We start from the raw sequence: 15,966 nt of genomic DNA, 5'->3' as shown, positions 1-15,966 counted from the left end.
TTTCATTTCCGCCTCAGTCGCTTTCTCCCATTATTTTTCTTTCTTTCTTATTATTATTCCATTCTCTTAGCATAGTCTCAGCTCCCCATTGCCGCAAGAACATCACTAATGCTTAAATAAGCTATAAAAAAAGTCCTGGTTTGGGCCGCTGCGCATTAGGCATTACATAACATATCGGTTGAATCGTCTTGCTCATTCTCTTATACTGACGAATAATTCCATAGTTCCCGTTATGCCAGCGTAAGATTGCATAATGTGACTTTTGTGAAGGCAAACATTTATTTCTTTGGGGCAGCGCGAGTACACGAGGTTATGAATATAGAGGATTGAATGCCTTGGCGCGGCGACAGGGAAGCGACTCCGGTGCGTGAGGCGTGGGATCGAGCCCCCCTAGCTAACACAAACATGCTCGGCCCTAGGAGCTGCGAAGGGGGGACGTCACGCATACCCATACCTCCTTTTAGAGACATTTGATGGTGAAAAAACTGCATAATGTGACTTTTGAGGATGTTTTGATACAGTAATAATAGTCTAAAGCCAACACAAGCATGCTCGGCCCTGGGAGCTGTGAAGGGGGCCGGGGCGTCTCACACACACTCGTACCGCACTTTGGAGAAACTTGGGGATGAAACTAATAGCAGAATGTGACTTTTGAGGAGTTTTTGATGTATAATTAATAATATGTCAAGCTAGAAATGGTAGGACAAGGAAATTTATGTTGCCTCCCTTCATGCCGCCCTTGGTCACCCACCCACATATAACTCACTCTGGTCACATTTAGGGCTGATAAAAAGCAACTGTATAACTTTTGAGAACTTTTTGATATATAAATGATTGAGTAAAGTGCCAGAAAGTATGGAATAAAGGAATAAATATGGCCTCACCTCCCGCCGCCCTTCCTCACACACCCTCATAACTCCCTTTGCACGCTCTTACGAATGATAAAAACGCCACAGTATAACTTTTGAGAAAATTTTGATATAGAAACGTGAGTACAAAGACCCAGAAACCACGAAATAAGAGCATAAATATGGCCATCGTCACCCACTCTCGTAACTCCCTCTGGACACACTCAGGGATGATAAAAACGCCACAATATAACCTTTGAGATCTTTTTGACATAGAAACAATGGTACATGGCGGAGAAAAGCCCCAGAAACCATGGAATAAGTGGATAAATATGGCCTCCCGAGTCCCTTCCCGGCCCCTTCGCAGCTCCACCATGCTGTCTTGAGGGGTGCAGGAGGACGCATGGGAGGAGGTGCACGGAGTCATCCCCATATTTTCCTTCCCGTGGACCGGTTCGCGCTGATAATAATGGTTCTGTGACGAGGCCCTGAGTCTAGTACATCAGGCAGGCGTGTGTGTCCCTCGAGTCAAGCTGAGGGCGAGGGACGAAGAGCAAGTGTGGTGTGCGGGGCTCGAACATGGCGACGCAGACAGACGGCAGTGGGCTAAAAGACAGAACAGGGACGTCCTCGTGGGCTGGCATCGTCGGGGGGGCGAAGAGTGACACCCCGGGGGACGCCAGGAACCCACCCCCCGAGGAAAGCCCTGTGAACCCTGAGCCTGGCGAGGGTGCAGCTGGCGCCCACGGGGGGGACTTAGACCCGGAGGAATTGTCGCAGTTCACGGAAATCCGCACGAAAAAGGAACGGGGAAAGAAGAAGGACGAGGACTTGGACCCGGAGGAGTTGTCGCAGTTCACGGAAATCCGGACGAAGAAGGACCGGGCCAAGAGGAAGGAGGGCGTCCGCGGCGGGAGGAAGGACAGGCGCGGCGGGGGCGAGGGAGTGCCAAGGGGCCGGGGGGGGAAGAGGCCAGGCCGTGACCTCCCCCTCAGGCAGCAGAATGGGCCTGAGGTGGGGGAGGAGGAGGCCGTAGAGGAGAGCCCCCCGCCCCCCGAGGGTGAGTCTGAGGAGAAGGTCCTGTATGTGCCTGCCCCCGCCCCGAGTGTCAACATCTGGGAGAAGCGGCAGAGCATCCCCGCCCCGGCCAAGCCTGCAGGGTGTGTCAGCCCGCCAGCACCCAGTGAGTACTCCCGAGATTTTGGTTAAGATGGGTTGTATTCATGCTCCCATGTCTTGCCTCTTACTTTATCTATTACTAACCTAAACTTCTTGCGAAAATCATAGGAATAAGTATAAAAATCAGTAAGGCCCCTTTCACACGAGGCCACTTAGCAGCACTGCTGCTGGTAAATAATGAGAGACGAATAGAGGCTTTCACACACAGCCACGACCACAAAAAGTAGCGCTGCAGATGCTTTTGAGTGGTTGCCTACACCGCCGGTGGCAACCACAAAAGTAGCGCCGCTCGTCACGATACATGACATACAATGGTAGCTTTCATACATAACTGCACCAGCACTTCTTTCTAGCAGTGTGTGTGTGGCACAACTAAAATGCTGCTTTAGTATTTCCATTTGAAACTGGCCGGTGGGGTGTAAGCTTATGCGGGTCAGCCCTGCCCCACATCTCTGCCACACACACTCAAGGCTTCTCGCTTCCTCTCATACGTCAGCTGTTTACTACCTTTAAATGAATTTAATTAAATAATCGGATAATCCAATAAGGTTAGCGTTGAGATTGTTTCATTTTTAGGATAACAACAAAGATTTTGTATAAATACCACGACACTTGACAACGTTGTATTCCAACGTTGTCAAGTGTCGTGGTATTTATACAAAATCCTTGTTATTATCCTAAAAACAAAACAATCTTAACACTATATGACCTTATTAGATTATCCAATTATTTAACTTAATTCATTTAAAGGTAGTAAACAGCTGACAAAACTTATGAGAGGAAATGAGAAGTCTTGAGAGTGTGTGGAAGAGATGTGGGGCGGGGCTGACCCGCATAGGCCTACACCCCACTGGCCTGTTTCAAATGGAAATACTATAACGCCTGACTCCAAACAGTTGTCAAAATTTCTGAAAGGAAATGAGTCTTGAGAGTGTCGGGCGGGGCTGACCCGCTTAGGCCTACACCCCACCGGCCTGTTTCAAATGGAAATACTATAACGCCTGACTCAATTTTAGCAGTGTTGCTGAGAAGCGCTGCTTGGTGTCCCTGTCTGAAAGGGGCCTTAGCAGCAGTTCTCAGCAGCGCTGCTAAAATTGAGTCAGCCGTAAGCAGTGCAACTGATGCACGCAAGTAGCGCTGCTAAGTGGGCCTGTGTTAAAGGGGCCCTAAAGTCTGAGACTAGCTGTGAGAGCTGCATGCAAACCCACTCGCCTATGGGAGGCTGAGTAGCCCAGTGTGATGAAATGGCTGTTTATTTCTTTTTGACCTCTCCTTCTCTTGGCCGTAGAACTAACCAACCCCAAGTAACTATTGCAGCCTATAGTCTGGGGAGGTTCAAGGTTTGCCAGATTCCAGAGCTGCCAATTGCCAGTTAGCCTTAGCAATTATCTCGCCACCATCCACCCCACCACTACCCACCTGTTTATCTCTCTCCCTCCTCTCCTCTCTCTCTACTCCTCTGGGACCTCGACACACCACCACCACCACCACCACCACCCACACCACCACTGCCAGGGGAAAAAAAAAAAAACATGGGAAAATCGCATAAGCTTTATACAAATCCTTGTTATAATCCTAAACATAAACACTATATGTACCATTTACCTATATTACTATATATATAGAATATATAAATAAATATATCAAATACAATGGATGATGGGAAATAAGAGAGACGACACGAGGCAGCAGCAGCATGTAGAGGTAAGAGACTTATTTCAGCTCTCCAATTCCTGAACCTTTTCTTGCTCTGAACAGACTATAGACTAGATAGTGACAGCCTTACTAATATGTGATGAAGCCATTGCAGATTAGTTATCTAACCCTATCAAACTAGTAATCTAGTCTTATTAAATTTAGAGTTTCACTGGTTGTTATGGCAATATATAGTGTCAAACACCAGAATGAAACGGGTGTTTTTTCTTTTATTATCCATTTAAGATAGGCAATATTGGATGAGTTTTGGGGCAAGTGTCAGATATTATCACTTATCACTTAGTATATATCAGAGGTGTACCCTTAAAGAAAAAGCAGTATCTTATTTCACCATTAGGTCATTCAAGAGCTTTGTTTTGAGACTCCTGACTCCCAGCTATTTTTTAGTGGGATTGGGTTACCAGTTAGGTACGGCTCGGTCACTAATTTAGTGATTCCAGTCTATATTTGGCAGCTGGGTTCTAAATGGGGGCTGGGCAGCTTGGTGGGTTGGGTACTTATCTCACAATCAGGAGGTTGAGAGTTCAGTCCCAGGTCATGGTTGCTTTTTGGTGAGAGAGGTAGCACTCTCTTGTAACCGTAGCAGAGCTGTGTGGTCTTAGCTCCCCAGTTTTGGGAGATTGTATTTTAATCACCTTTAATCTATATAGGAGAGGTTTGAAGTTAGGCCCTAGTTTTATTTTAATCACCTTTAATCTATATAGGAGAGGTTTGGAGTTAGGCCCTAGTTTTATTTTAATCACCTCTAATCTATATAGAAGAGGTTTGGAGTTAGGCCCTAGTTTTATTTTAATCACCTTTAATCTATATAGGAGAGGTTTGGAGTTAGGCCGTAGCATTAGAAATTTGAATTATGCTGTTTGTATATTTAGATTTACCAAGCAGTTTGTGAGATCATAACAAACAGTAGTGCAACTCAAACCAGCCAAGAGAATAATATGAAATTTATAGTGGATATTCAACCATTGACATCATCCATGTTATCAATTAAGATGTCAAATATAACGACTGAGTACAATAAACAACTATTCATGGCTCTCCTTGACTTAAAAAAAATATTTGACTGTTAAGAGCTTCAGCAGTGATGCAGGCAGTCAGGAAGTAAGGTGCCGGTGAAGTTGGTGAACCATATATTAGTGTCTTGAAAGATGCAGATAAACAGGACAGCAACCATTAAATTTTACTAGAAAAGCAAGAAAATTCAGAAAAAAAGTGTCATATATGTTGAAGTTTTTACTTGGTTAATTGTTAGTAATGTGTGTGGATTTTTAAAGTGGTGCAGCAATGATCCTGCTTGACCCACTCTCTTCTGTTATTTTGCTGTATCTGATGGTTATATCTTGAATAAACATTGCATAGTGTAAATTAGCATATAATCAACATTTATATGTATTGATTACATAGCTTGATGTGTTTCATGGGTCCTGAGCAACATTACACAGCATTGTGCAACACGGTGCAACATACCATATCTTTCTAAAGGCTTAGAAGCCATCGCAGTATGCATATGAAGATATATGAAGGAATAATAGTACAATACAGCCTATAGCACGCTCGCAAAATATGTTTTCCATGTTTTCCTTAAAAAAAAAGATGGAAGCACACCTAATAGCAAGTAGTGCCATCTGGTTTGTGGCTGACAAAAATAAATATAGTTGACAAAATCATGATGAATAAGAAGTGGGAATCTTATGTATCAGTGTCTAGACGAAGTAGTGGAAAGGAAAGTAAAGAGTATTAGACCTCAAGGGTGTGAATGTAGTGACGAGGAGCATGACTGGAACCGTCTCGTAAAAGTGCTTGAGGATGACCAGCGTTTATCACTTCTACAAAAAGTTACCAATGAAGTGGGAAGTGAAATAAGCTAAGAAAAAAAAGAAAAAACTACATGATCATATCTAGTGTCTGGCCCACTTTTTAAGACGCACGATAGACAGGTTAATTAGTTATCTTTGCCGCGGAAAGGCAACGCCGGTTCTGCTGTTATGTAATATTAGAGTTCCAGATGATGACTTGCACTCTGGTAACCTCTTGTATAGTGTTTCTTTGTGCTCTAGATGTTATCTTCCTATGGTTGGCATAATTTGTTTATCGCGCGCGTCCCTGTGTGTGTGTGTGTGTGTGTGTTCCTAGTTCAACTCGAGACTTATGGGAATATGTTTTTTTTTTGTTTTCCTGGATCCAAAGGTACGAATATAAATCCTACGTATCAGTATGGCGCGCTGTCAGCCACTGGTATGCAGGTATTATGTATATGGAGTAGTTGCACCACACATTCCACACATCTCTATATACCGGTACATAATAACTGCTATCCATCTATTTCGAAAACTTGCTTGCTACCTATATACCTCGCCTGGATGTGACGGTTCAGCAAATCTCTATATTATATTTTCTTCCTGTCACGGTTGGAGTGGCAAGTTGATACAATTGCGTAGTCTGTCACACCTCGTGCCGATGAAAGACAAAACAAGGTGCGCGACAGACACATGGACACACTGGAGACACATGAGGCAGAAGCACCACGCTTTCGTGCATGTATCGCCAACAAATACTCTACTCCATTGAAAGTGTTGTAGGACTTAAGATTAGATGAGATAATATTCAAGACACGACCTTGGTTTGGGCGGAGCGGGGCAGAAGCGCCCTACATTCTGTGCTCTTATTGGCAGCCCCGCACCACAGGCTTGCCACGCGCCCTTACACGCACCGACGTTCATTTATGGTGTGTGTGTGTGTGTGTGTGTATGTCGAGTATATAGGCTAGTCATCTTACTCATTGGCATTCTCAGTTGAAAATCATTCGTAAGTTTACAACATTTGAAACGCTGTGATGTACTTGAAACGATGAGCTGTGTTGTGTTTTACCACCTGACAGCTTGAGAGAGAGAGAGAGAGAGAGAGAGAGAGAGAGAGAGAGAGAGAGAGAGAGAGAGAGAGAGAGTTTAGGTACGGAAATATGAACCGTGAATGAAAGTTTTGATTGTTGCTAAATTGAGCTTGGAAATGAAATGACTCTTCGACACGTGGGTGGGAGCTGGTGTGTCCTTGATCAACGTCGTCATAGAGGTGGGAGATGCGAGTTGACGTGAGGGCTTGATTTTTACTAATGTTCGAAAAGTACTTACCAATCCTCTTTAACAGTGGCAGTGGGAGTAGCAGCAGTCTTCTCTTAAGTGTGGCAGTGGGAAAAAGGAGCAGTCTTAACCGTCTCAGTGGGAAAAGTGGCAGTCTCATTTAACGATGCCAATGTAAAAAGTAGCAGTCGTCTTTCAAGTGTGGTAGTGGGAAAAAAGTAGCAGTCTTATTAACCGTTTCAGTGGGGAAATGTAACAGCTTTTTTTAACTGTGGCCGTAGAAGAAAGTAGCTCCTCTAACTATGGCAACGAGAATCAGAATCAGTAGAAGTCTATAAATGTGGCGGTGTGAAAAGTAGCAGTCTTTTCTCTCTCTGGCAAGACTAATGAGCGTGGTTGATAGGCGTGGTTCAGACTGTTGGAGGAAAACCATTTCTAACGAGGCGAGGTGGTCGGGGGTGACTGGGCCGGGGTGGGTGGGGGTGAGGGGGGAAGGGGAGCGGATCAAGACTTTCCCTGCAGATCGCCAGTCACCCTCGCCCTCACCCAGTGGTTGCCTCCTTTGGTGGTGGGGACCTTGCCTCGGCCACAGGTTGTCCCTCCTCACCCCTGATATTCATCCCTTATGTTTTGTTCTGTGGGTAAAAAATAAGAAATATCGCAGCTTATTCTTGCCTGGGGGAGGTATCAGACCGTGATGCTGTATGCGGTGTGTGTGTGTGTGTGTGTGTGTGTGTGTGTGTGTGTGTTTTCCTTATTATTTGCATTTTAAAAAGGATTGAGTTGAGCTCGTAATGTCAAGTGTGTGTGTGTGTGTGTGTGTGTGTGTGTGTGTGTGTGTGTGTGTGTAAGTAGCAGCGTTAGGTGATGTGGGATAAAGAGCTGTGTTTGGAGGTGGTGGTGGTGGAGGTGCCGTCGCAAGAACCGGTTCAAGCGGTGTGTCCGCGTTTTTTCCTTCCTTTTTGTAACTTTCTTCACAAGTGACGGTGCATGGCCGAGGTATAATGTTCTTGTAATTGTGCCGGCTTACATGGAACAAACCTTTCTTGTAGCTAATGAGCCGGTTAAGCAGGGAGAAAAGCAGGGGCTGACAGTGTTTGCTAAGTTTAATAATTGCTTGAATTGAATTGAATCTCGTCCAGTTAGTACTAGTTCAGTGCAAAACAAAGGCCTTTCCGAGCGTTTTCCAGTGTTCTGTCTGATGTAACTGTACTCCATCATGCTCTGGCAAGCTCATATTTAACCTCACTGCCTCAGTCGCCGTCTTCCTGGACTGTACGATTCTTGGGTTGCCTCATTTATTTTGGAACCCAAGCACTCAAGACGCACCGCTCAGGGAGAGGCTCACTTATTACCGGGGATCGGGTTTGACTCTTATTAGCATTACGTGTGCAGGAGGGAATCGTCGGTGTTTGTGGAATTAGAGCCTTTTCTTTGTGCCGAACGTCGAGGAATCCGTCCTCTTACTCTGACGTACAATGCATGAAATATTATTCTTTACCGGTGATCAGCTTTTGTTCTCAGGGGTTTTACGTCACCGCTGTTTGTGGAATTGAAGCGTTTTCCAGTTTTCCTTGAACTGGATATTGAATCGAGGAATCTATTTACTTCGTCAGACACACACAACTGGGAAAAAAAAGAGATTCACGGTGGTGGTGTTTGTTTGGTTTCATGGTAGGCCGAACGGTGTTGTAGAGTATTGTGAATATTACTTGATTTTTTTTTTTTGGATGGGAATGATAAGCGTAGACACCGTAAAGCCCCGTTCACACTGTTCCGACTCTGCGCCACGACAACCCATCGACTTTTAGGCCCCCTTCACACTGGGTCGAATCAGCATCCAGCGATCGTTTCTAGACCTTTCCGACCATGTGCGACCCTTTCACATCAACATTTCACACCCAAGAACTCGAATACCCCGAGTCGCTGGGTTGTCGTGGCCCAGAGTCGGCACAGTGTGAACGTGGCGTAAGAAATGATGAATAGGTTCGTGAGTTCTGTTATTCCAGGCAGTCGTGCATTCAGGGTAAACCACAACATTCTGAAAGTAGTTATGTGACATGCGTTTGAGAGGAAGTCTTTGGGAGTATATTGCGCGCGAACGGTCGGTCTTTGCAGTTGATGATATGCGTGAGTGGGGGCAGTTTTCCTTGTTTGTATTATTATGGAGGATGTGTTTGATGAGTTAAGAAATGCATGACGCGAACGGATGGTCTTTACAGCTGGTGTCTTGCATGAGCTGAAGCAGTTTTCGTTGTTTGTATTATATGAAGGATCTGTTTGAGAAGAAATCTTTTGAATAATGTAATGCGAACGGCCTTGCCTTTACTTTGTTTTGCATATGTTGGAACAGTTTTTCTTGCTTGTATTATGTGGCATATAAGTCTGGTAAGAAGTCTTTAGAAACACATCACGCGAACGGCCTTGTATTTGCTTTGTTTTGCACATGTTGGAACAGTGTTTCTTGCTTGTGTGGCATATAAGTCTGGTAAGAAGTCTTTAGAAACACATTACGCGAACGGCCTTGTCTTTGCTTTGTTTTGCATATGTTGGAACACTTTCTTTCTTGTGTTGTGTGGCGTATAAGTCTGATGATAAGTCTGTAGAAACATCACGTGAACAGCCTTTCCTTTGCCTGTGTTGGAGGATTTTTTTTCTTGAATGTAAGACAAGGCTTTCGTAGTCCACTCAGAACCCTCTTAGTGTGCTCAGATGGCATTACCGATCCTCCTGACGTGTTGTGGCGCGGGTGCTGTAAGCCGTACGTGACTGCCGTGATTTTTGGAGACTTCAGTATAGTAGATAGACACCAGCCATCCCTCCCTCCCTCCGACCTTAACTCACCCCAACCCGCTCACCCCCGCTCACCCCATCCCCCTCCACTCCACCTTCACCACGACCCTCCCCATTCTCTTACGCAACCACTTGTTCTTCATCGAGGTGCCTGTATTGCCCGGAGTACCCCCCCCCAACCCCCGAGCCATCTGCACAAACCGCCCACGGAGCTTCGTCGATGATTGCTCTTTGGGACAGGAGCTAATGGTAGTGCGTTGCCCGTTTCATGATTTTTTTTTTTTTTCTGCCTCAGGTGCTTGTTCTGTCCATGGACCTACCCCTTTGCTTTTCCATTGTGTTCCCTTTCCTTCACTCGCTTCTGTTCGTCTTCCTATGCCTCTTTCTTCTCCTTTCTCTTAGTTTTATCTCCTTCCTTCAGTTTCATCTTTTCATATTCCCATCTTTCATTTCCTTTCTCTTTGTTGCAATTTCTTCCCTTCGACGTCAACTTGTAACACTTATTAAACCCAGCATTCCTACTCTTCAGGTTTCAAGTTAAGTACCTATCTAGCACCCACATGATCTTTGCTGTCCAGTGATAAGATGTTTTTCACTCATTCATTCATTTCGAGGTGTTTGTGTGTGTGTGTGTTCTACGTTCTGGTGGAAGAGACGCAATGGTGGAGGATCCGAGGAAGAAAGAAGGCAAGGTCTAAAGGAAGTTTGGGAGAAGGTGGCGTGGTTTTGCGAGGTGGACGAAGTGCTGCATCGCTTCACTAGCTGACCCGAACCCACCATCCTCTCCTTCACTTTCCCTGGGCATCGAGTTTTTTGTCTGATTTTATTGGGCAAGGCCTTCGACGGTGTTTAGTGGGGAGAGACTGGAGTGGAGGGAGGAAGGAGATTGTGGCGCGGTGTGGTTAGTGGTGCTGATGGTTGTACTGGCAGTGTGGTAGGGAGGAAGAGGATAAACCGGTCTTACTTTGTGTGTGTGTGTGTGTGTGTGTGTGTGTGTGTGTGTGTGTTGCCGTATCTCGCTATGGAAACACCTGTTCTTTCCTAACGTACCTGTCTTCCTTGTCTCATTAATATTTATCACCTTTCCTTCCCCTAACCTCTGCCACCTCTTCATGTTCCCTCTTTCCACACTTGCATCTTCATCATTTTCATCGTCATCACATCCCCCTTTCCCTTCCCGCGGTTTTTGTACCCTGTCATCTCCCCTTCCCCTTCTCCCTTTCCTGCCCTTTCTTCCCATCCATCCATACATGTGCGTGGTCGCGTTCATCCAGATATTCCTCCCCATTTCCTGTTACCCTTTCCTCACCCTCCTCCTCCTCCTCTTCCTCTTCCTCTTCCTCTTCCTCCTGCCCCTTTTCCTCGTACTTTCTCCTCTCACTCTCAGAAGCTACCTCATGTCCCCGTCTGGTCTTGTGTAGCCTCCTTATATCTCTATGTATCTTCGAACATATTGCGGTCTCTTAGTTCAGCACCTCTTCCTCATCTTCCCTTACCCTCCCACCTTCTTTAACCACTAACCCCATGACATACCCTCTTCATTGATCCACCTCATTCACAGTCACCTCATGCAACCTCTTCTCTCCTCCCTTGCCTTCCCACCTTCTTTAACCACTAACCCCACGACATACCCTCTTCATTGATCCACCCCATTCACAGTGTCACCTCATGCAACCTCTTCCCTCCTCCCTTCATTTTTTCCTAACACACTTACTACTTTGCCTTCTCTCGGTTCAGCGCTTCCTTTCTCACCCGCATCCTTTTTGCCTCTGTAACCTGTGGTGTGTCCATTCATTCACTCACCCCGTTCATGCTGTCCTGTCACCCCGTCCCGTCACCCCGTTCCAGCCTCCTCCACGCTCTCTTCTTCCTCACGCTCCCAGCTCCCCGTCTCCCCACTCCTACCCCGTCCTTTCATCCCTTCTCACACGACACGTTTAGCCAGCACCTCCTCCTCCTCATCTCGGTTTAACCACTAACCGCGTGACGTAACCTTCCTCCTCCTCCTCCTTCCAACCCATTCATCTCTCCCATCTGACCCACTTTCAGTACCCCCCTCCCCCCATCTTCCACCCATTAGCCTATTACCTATTCCTTCTCTTTCCATCCCGTTCATGATCATACGTCTTCCTGGCCCAGTTTCCAAAGTTAAGAGGGTATTTATGGGTTGTTGAATCATAGTTTAATCCCTCTCCGCAGTCTCAGGCTTACAAACTTTACTTACCGTTTACATATCTCTAATTGGAACTTTTTATTTTTATTTTTGGATTGTATGCGCTAGTGTACATTATATAACCAAATTGGGAATCCTCCTCCAAAGACGTCACTAGTACTAGAAAGTCTCTGACGGAAAAGCGGTGATGCCAAGTTTGTCTTTTTTTCCCTCTTCTAAATTTAGCTCCTCTGTCGAAGGTTAAGTCGTAGGAAGGAAGGAAGGAAGGGAGGGAATAGCTACAGTGGTTGACGTGTGTGTGTGTGTGTGTGTGTGTGTGTGTGTGTGTGTGTGTAGCAATGACCATGATGCAATATAAATAAACAAACAGCATGCGTATAACAACAACAAAAAAAATATGAAAAGGCAACTAGGCAGGAAGGAAGGAACAAGTTTAGGGTCAAGGGTTTCGGGCTGGCTTAAGGATTTTTTTGTAGGTAGTGGTGGTGGTAGTGATGGTGGTGGTGGTCAGCGGCGGCGGGGAGGAGAGGATGAAGAAGAAGGGTAAGTTTGACGCCAGTATAACCGTGAGTCGAGACATCGCGTGTGGGCATTATCGCCAGTCTGTTAAAGCTCCCACACTATCGGCCCGCAACCCCAAGATACCAGCTGACGAAGGGAGCGATGGGCAAAGCAGCCTCCCACTGTCTTCAGGAGAGAGAGAGAGAGAGAGAGAGAGAGAGAGAGAGAGAGAGAGAGAGAGAGAGAGAGAGAGAAGAGCAAGAGCAGAGTAAGCAAAAATAATAGGAAGGAACATGAGAGAGAGAGAGAGAGAGAGAGAGAGAGAGAGAGAGAGAGAGAGAGAGAGAGAGAGAGAGAGAGAGAGAGAGAGAGAGGAAGCATAGCAAGAGGCGGCAAAAATAATGGGAAGTAATAGCAGGAAACATAAGAGAGAGAGAGAGAGAGAGAGAGAGAGAGAGAGAGAGAGAGAGAGAGAGAGAGAGAGAGAGAGAGAGAGAGAGAGAGAGAGAGAGAGAGAGAGAGACGAACTCAACACTGTCTTTACCTTTCTCCTATGCTGTAAATTGTCTCAAGAGGGAAGTATCAGATGGCTGTGGTCCAAGATACAATACTTTCTGACAACCCAAGTTTTCCGTGTAGAATCCGTGTCGTGACCTCTGTTGTTGTTTTGTTTTTGTTTTGTCTTTGGTCTGGTCTGCTGCCTCCTACCATAACACAAGATCACAGCAATAGCAGCAACAACAACAACAGCAATAGAAATACAGAGCGCTAAAGAACCTCGTTTCGCTCATGTTCTGCCTCCTCAACAGCAACAACGACAATAAAAATACAGTGAGTCAAAGAAATCCTCAGGCCGGTCCGTCAGTCAGTCAACGAATCTCTTAAAGCCTCACTGTTTACTCACGATGATCACCTTTTTATGCTTAACCTGGTACTACAACGAGCAATGCCAGGACACGTTGATATTGATCCCGGCGCGGTGAGCCTCTCAAATGTCACTTGTCCTCCAGCACACACGGGACTTATGAATAGACAGTCAGCAACGGGCCCGAGCCGCTCCTAATGAGGGATATACGGTTTGGTGAGGAGGTGATGCATGCGAGGTTATAAAGGACCCAAACCTCGCATGTGTTTGTTAGAATCGCAGACAAAGTTCAATCCTTCTCCTCAGTCGTAGATAGCTATTCAAATGTTAACTGTTCATAATCCTTTATTTTGCCTTGTTTTATTATTATTCGTCAAAGAACCTGATTATGAATCCTATGACGTCATTTGGAAGTCTCGTAAGGAAAACGGAAGGAAAATATTATAGTTGTGCATATTTTCTCAAGTCAATTTTTCCCCAAACACAACAGCATGCGTTTCTTCGGCCTTTTTTTAGTAATATTCGCCAAAGAACTGAATTATGAATCCTATGACGTCATTAGAAGGTCTCGTAAGGAAAACGGAAGGAAAATATTAAGCTTGTGCATATTTTCTGGTCAAATTATCCCCAGACACAGTTACATCCTCATTACACACGAACACCGGTGCCTCAAAATACCACCCCTAATGAATATTAATAAAGTCCTTCCCGTGTCGTGGAGGAGCATTAGACAAACCAGTCACCAAGGTCGCCCCAAACACAACTGCATGCACATCACACATACGCCAGTGCCTCAAAATATCACCCAAACTGAATATTAATAATGCCCTTTCCGTGGCGAGGAGGAACATTATACAAACCGATATCAGTCGCCGCGGTCGCTCTCAGAAGACTTAAAACATTTTGTCTGACCTTAAAGAGAAATTATACCCTGCCAGGTCTTGACTTATTCAGGGCACCAGTAGCACGAAGGCTGGAACGAATACCTCGACTGTTTGCCTTCACTGGTTCCTGTCGCATGGTTCAGGAAACGGTATAAATAAAGGTGTCTGCATTACTATAATATATATTTTTATTGATGTTTACTCTTTTTGTGCCCTTGAGCTGTCTCCTTTGCTGTAAAAAAAAAAAAAAAAGAAATACTATACCATATAACATACTATGGCATTACATTTCCGTGGTGAGCAAAGCGTCTCTTGTAACAACTTCATGGTCTTAAACTTCCATACTCTGTAAACACCAGCAGCCGAACACACTACACTCCCTCTGTCACATCTTCACTACTTCCACTCGCCTCAGTTCATTTTTCATTTATCCCTTTGCCTATCCGTTTTTAGCGATTCGGCGATAACACTTAACCTAACCCTAGAGTCATGTTTTTTTCTATCTTTTTGTCTTACGGTTAGTTTTATTTTAACCACGCATTTTCTTTTTCTTAATCGAATTGTTTTATCTCTCGACTTGTTTTCTCCAACCTCCCAATGTGCTGTCTTTTCTTCCTAGTCTTCATATATTATTTTTCTTGCGCTTTGGTTGAGCCAGTTCGCCTTTCTTCGGTGTGTGAAGATAAAAAAAATTACTTACCAATAATAAACGAAGAAAAATAACCGCACTCGGGAAGTTGAAGAAAACAAGTCAAGAGAATTACAAAAAAACAACTGCGAGAACGGAAAACAGAAAGCTTTCAGGAAAATGTGTGTGTGTGTGTGTGTGTGTGTGTGTGTGTGTGTGTGTCATTATTTGCATTTTAAAAAGGATTAAATTAAGCTCGTAATGTCCCGTGTGTGTGTGTGTGTGTGTGTGTGTGTGTGTGTGTGTTGGGGGGGGGGGGGGCGAGAAAGTGTGAGTGAGCACGTGCAGCGGCCAGCCAGTTTGTGGGGGCCATCTTGGGCGGGGGCCAACTCCACTTTGCCCCCAACCCACCCCCGCGCACACCCCAAGGCCCTCCCCGCACCCCAAGGCCCCCCCCCCCACACACACACACAGACTGCCCATAGCTATGCACGTTGTTCCGCCTCACGTATTGACTGACCTCTTACTTGCATGCCCTTTCTTCACTTGCTCCCCTTCGGCAGTCCCTCGTGAATATTAATACAATTAACAGAACTTTAATCTCATAACGTCTCTTTTCGTCTTCCTCCGTCCCTTCTGAATATCAACACGACATTCCTCCACGTTGCAATAACATAGTCTGCTACAGTTCCGAATTCGGACGTATCTGGTTCGCCGCCTTTATCAGCTCTTTACCGTACCCATTTGCAGTGTTGTTGAGGTCCGCGTTACTCCACACCGCGGACTGTTGATGTTGCACCGTATGTTTATCATAAAGAGATAAGGTTTACTATCAGTACTATGTTGACAACTTGTTTTTATTTCCTCATACAATATTCAGGTTGAAAGAATTATTTTTATAGATTCCGTATATATAAATTCTGTATTGTGGAGTTGGGTTTGTCTGGATTTTTTGTATAGGTAGCATGAAATATAAACACCGCCATTTCTAACTCTTCGTCACCGCCATTAGAATATACAAATTACCCACTAGTATGCAATTGCCTTCAGTTTTGAACCGCTGATTTAGCACTGCATGGTCTGAACTGCCTCGTGCTTAAATATTATTATTACTCCTGTCTTACATTACCTGTAATAGTGTTCCGCTATGAATCAGAAAAAGGCTTACTCACTTGTGTTCCGGAACAGTAACCACAAGCACGTACAGGAATTTTGTTTCGTTAATGGTCCGACGGTGATGTAAGAAACCGCGCCAGCCCCTCACCTACTCCACGGAGCTCCACCAGTGGCCTCCACCCGCGG

The 15,966-nt window shown here is 45.3% G+C and overlaps 1 protein-coding gene and 1 long non-coding RNA gene across 4 annotated transcripts in view; both read left to right on the top strand.

Annotated features, from left to right (window-relative positions):
* Positions 1 to 1,098: 1,098 nt before the first annotated feature.
* LOC126998570 (la-related protein 1-like) overlaps positions 1,099 to 15,966 on the top strand; it is a 44,252-nt gene continuing 29,384 nt past the window's right edge. The window contains exon 1 of one of the 3 annotated variants that reach the window (XM_050860377.1): positions 1,099 to 2,031. In XM_050860377.1, coding sequence (XP_050716334.1) covers positions 1,428 to 2,031 — 604 coding nt within the window. In that variant the 5' untranslated portion in view covers positions 1,099 to 1,427. The remainder of the gene's footprint in view (positions 2,032 to 15,966) is intronic. The other 2 variants (XM_050860376.1, XM_050860375.1) reach the window with 2 other exon arrangements.
* On the top strand, positions 3,776 to 12,191 carry LOC126998571 (uncharacterized). The gene is made up of 2 exons (XR_007752936.1): positions 3,776 to 4,398; positions 4,507 to 12,191. It is a non-coding gene; the product is annotated as an uncharacterized LOC126998571 (long non-coding RNA).

Source organism: Eriocheir sinensis, chromosome 14 (genome assembly GCF_024679095.1).
Source record: "Eriocheir sinensis breed Jianghai 21 chromosome 14, ASM2467909v1, whole genome shotgun sequence".
NCBI lineage: Eukaryota > Metazoa > Arthropoda > Malacostraca > Decapoda > Varunidae > Eriocheir > Eriocheir sinensis.
Note: the sequence above shows the minus strand (reverse complement) of the source record. Positions and strands in the feature narration are given on the sequence as shown.